Below are 3,071 nucleotides of genomic sequence, written 5' to 3'. Positions count from 1 at the left end.
ACAAAGCTTTTTCCCAACAGACGATTTTCAGGAGTTCGCTGAGATGTGTTTTTAAATGGGGTAAGCATTAAATTTTATATATTTAACCAAGGTCTGATTATTTATAGTTCTGGAAACATTTAATTTATTATTGACATTATCATCATCTTTCATTTTAGTCCTACAATGATTATGTGAGGGAATTTCATAACATGGGACCACCACCTCCTTGGCAAGGAATGGTTTGTATTATTCTATTTTTATAATTAACTTCATTTTACAGCTCCTACTTTTTAAAATGAGTACTTGGAATATGATGGATACAGTCATCCATTAAGAGACATAAAATACAATTTTTTGGTGATAAGTAATTGCTCTGTTTTTTTAACGAAAGATTTCAGGGCCAGATGTGGTGGTGCACACCTTTGATCCCAGCATTCAGGAGGCAGAGGCAGGTGATCTGTGAGTCCAAGGCCAGCCTAGTCTACATTAGTGAGTTCCAGGTTAGCTGGGGCTACAGGGAGACCCTGTCTAAAAAAGAAAAAAAAAAAAAAAAACCCGAGATTTCAGAAGATTCATTTATGGCAGTAGACAAAAGCATATGACACTGGTTCAGATATATTCCCTTTTCTTTTCAACTCTTTGACCTTGAACAAGTTTTAAAATAATTATTTGGTTTCTTCATAAAATTCAGTAAACATTCATTCTTTGGCTCATCAGACAAATATTTACTACTTTGTGTAAGGTCATGTTCTTCCTTATGTTGATGAATGAAATGAGCATAATAGGTAGTACCAACCTTGTAGGATTATGTCGAAGATATTTAGTAAACTTAGCCCCCCATTTAAAAAAAGATTTAGTTAAAAAGCACAGGACTGGAGAGATGGCTCAGCCAGTGGTTAAGAGCACTGACTACTCTTGTAGAGGACCCGGGTTTGAGTCCTAGCACCCACATGGTAGCTAAAAACCATTCATAACCCCAGTTACAAGGGGTTTCAATGCCCTCTTCCCTCGCTCCACTGGCATTACACGACACAAGTGCACTTACATACATGCAGGCAGTACACTCATACACATAAAATAATGAATAAAATGTTGTTTTCTAAACAAAGCACATGTCTTTAATCCCAGCACTTTTGAGACAGATGCAAGTGGATCTCTGTAAGATTGAAGCCAGATTGGTCTATGTAGTAAATTCTAAGTCAGCTAAATTAAATCCTCTTTGACTTTTCCTGTTTTTATGAAAATGTGATAGTCTTCTTAAAAGATTTGGAGATAGCTACGAATGCCCTGAAGCATACTTTCCAAGCAATAAAACTTCATACTTGAAAGACTTCTGTGTTTTCTATCATTTTTATTTATTTTAAATGATGCTTAGTGAATTTATTAATTTATTTTTGAGCCAGGGTCTCCCTGTACCGATAGATAGCTGGAACTTGCTATATAGACCAGGCTGGCCTCAATTTCATGAGATCTACCTGTCTTGCCTCCTGAGTGCTGAGATTAAAGGCATGTACTATACCACCTGGCTGGTGATCTCTTTAAAAAAATTTTTTTGACTAGTTCATTGAGAATTTAATGCAATGTGTTTTGATGTGTTACTCCGTTCCCCCTTCCCTACCCACCTGACTTCATGTTTTATTTTTTGGTCTTTTTGAGACAGGAACTCCATATAGCCCACCTGGCCTGGCACTCACTATGTAGACGTAGACCAGGCTGGCCTTGATCTCACAGAGATCTGCCTGCCTCTGGACAGAGTGCTGGGACTAAAGCCTGTGGTCTTTTTTTTTTTTTTTTTTTTTCCCCAATCCACTTAGTTCAATTTGTGTTGCCCTTACCTGTTTAACTTAAAGTATACATTTTCACACTACCTTATACATACTGATGAATTAAAAAATTCTTGCCTTTTGAATCTGAAATACTATAGTAACTTGATACTGTGAAAATCTTGATGATGTGCCTTTTATTCATTTTATAATACAGCATTTTAAAGGTTCATTAGCTCCTGAACTTTATTTTTGAGAGATTTGTGGACAGTGGTTAAGTTGTTCTGGAGCCCAGGATACTTTTGTTGTATCCCAGCTGCACTCTTTTTGTGTAATGAGACTAGGTCAGTTATTTACCCTTTTGATGTCTTAGTTTTCCTCTTTGTGACCTAGGAATAACAGTATCTACCATGTAGATTTGCTCTATTAAATGACAGATAAGTATAAAAGTGTGCAAGGATAGTGCTTTGCTCTTAGTAAGCACCACATGTTATCTTTGTTAGAATTAAACTGTGTGGGTAGCAGAGTATAAGCATGTTAGATTTTAGATTAACAAAAGGACTCTTTTGAGAAGTCTTAGTGCTTTCAAAGTAAAGCATTAAGTGGTAAAGGTGAAATTGTTTGGGATTGGTGATTTGGGTATAGCAGTTTTAAGAATGGCTTGTTTCCAAGGATATTTGGTAGATTTTTATGGAGTTGGTTTTCCTTTTTTAGCCTCCTTATCCTGGAATGGAACAGCCTCCACACCATCCTTACTACCAGCACCATGCTCCACCTCCTCAAGCCCATCCCCCTTACTCAGGACACCATCCCGTACCACATGAAGCAAGATACAGAGATAAACGAGTAGTAAGTGCACAAGAAGGCAGAGGTGTGAGGGAACTGCTTAGAATTCTGTAGGTAATTTACATATGGGTGTATAGTAGAGTATTTTGATGGTGAACTATTCGTATTCTTACTATAGACTAATTTTTGAGTAATTCTTAACATCATTTTCATTAAAAGTGGCTGGTCATGTCCTTTTGATTACTTAGATTTATATATTTCTTTCACTGATCAAGCCTTAGATTGCTTGTGTTGAACCACATCATATATATAGAACTCATAGTATAGATGTTGCACCTACAATATTCTTCTGTACTGAGGTCTGAATTATATCTATGTAATTTGAATTGCAAGTATGTATTTTTCTAGACGATATATACTGACTCAATTTTTAAAGAGTGCATGGCAATATATTAAGCTGGCTATTAATTAAATTTTACATTTTATAGGCAAGATGTATGTAGTTTAGAATGATTGTTGAAGGCAAATGATGCAAGTTGT

The 3,071-nt window shown here is 36.0% G+C and overlaps 1 protein-coding gene across 1 annotated transcript in view; it reads left to right on the top strand.

The window, feature by feature from the left end:
* LOC103726175 (YTH domain-containing protein 1) overlaps positions 1 to 3,071 on the top strand; it is a gene marked incomplete at its 5' end in the record, with an annotated part of 10,070 nt that overhangs the window by 5,303 nt on the left and 1,696 nt on the right. Inside the window, 3 exon segments of the mRNA XM_029558908.1 lie at positions 7 to 60; positions 159 to 221; positions 2,460 to 2,594. Of these exon segments, the coding sequence (XP_029414768.1) occupies positions 7 to 60; positions 159 to 221; positions 2,460 to 2,594 (252 nt within the window).

The sequence above is a fragment of the Nannospalax galili genome, unplaced genomic scaffold (assembly GCF_000622305.1).
Source record: "Nannospalax galili isolate Female #2095 unplaced genomic scaffold, S.galili_v1.0 scaffold19529, whole genome shotgun sequence".
Taxonomy (NCBI): Eukaryota; Metazoa; Chordata; class Mammalia; order Rodentia; family Spalacidae; genus Nannospalax; species Nannospalax galili.
The sequence above is the reverse complement of the archived record's forward strand: the minus strand, read 5'-3'. Positions and strand labels throughout refer to the sequence as shown.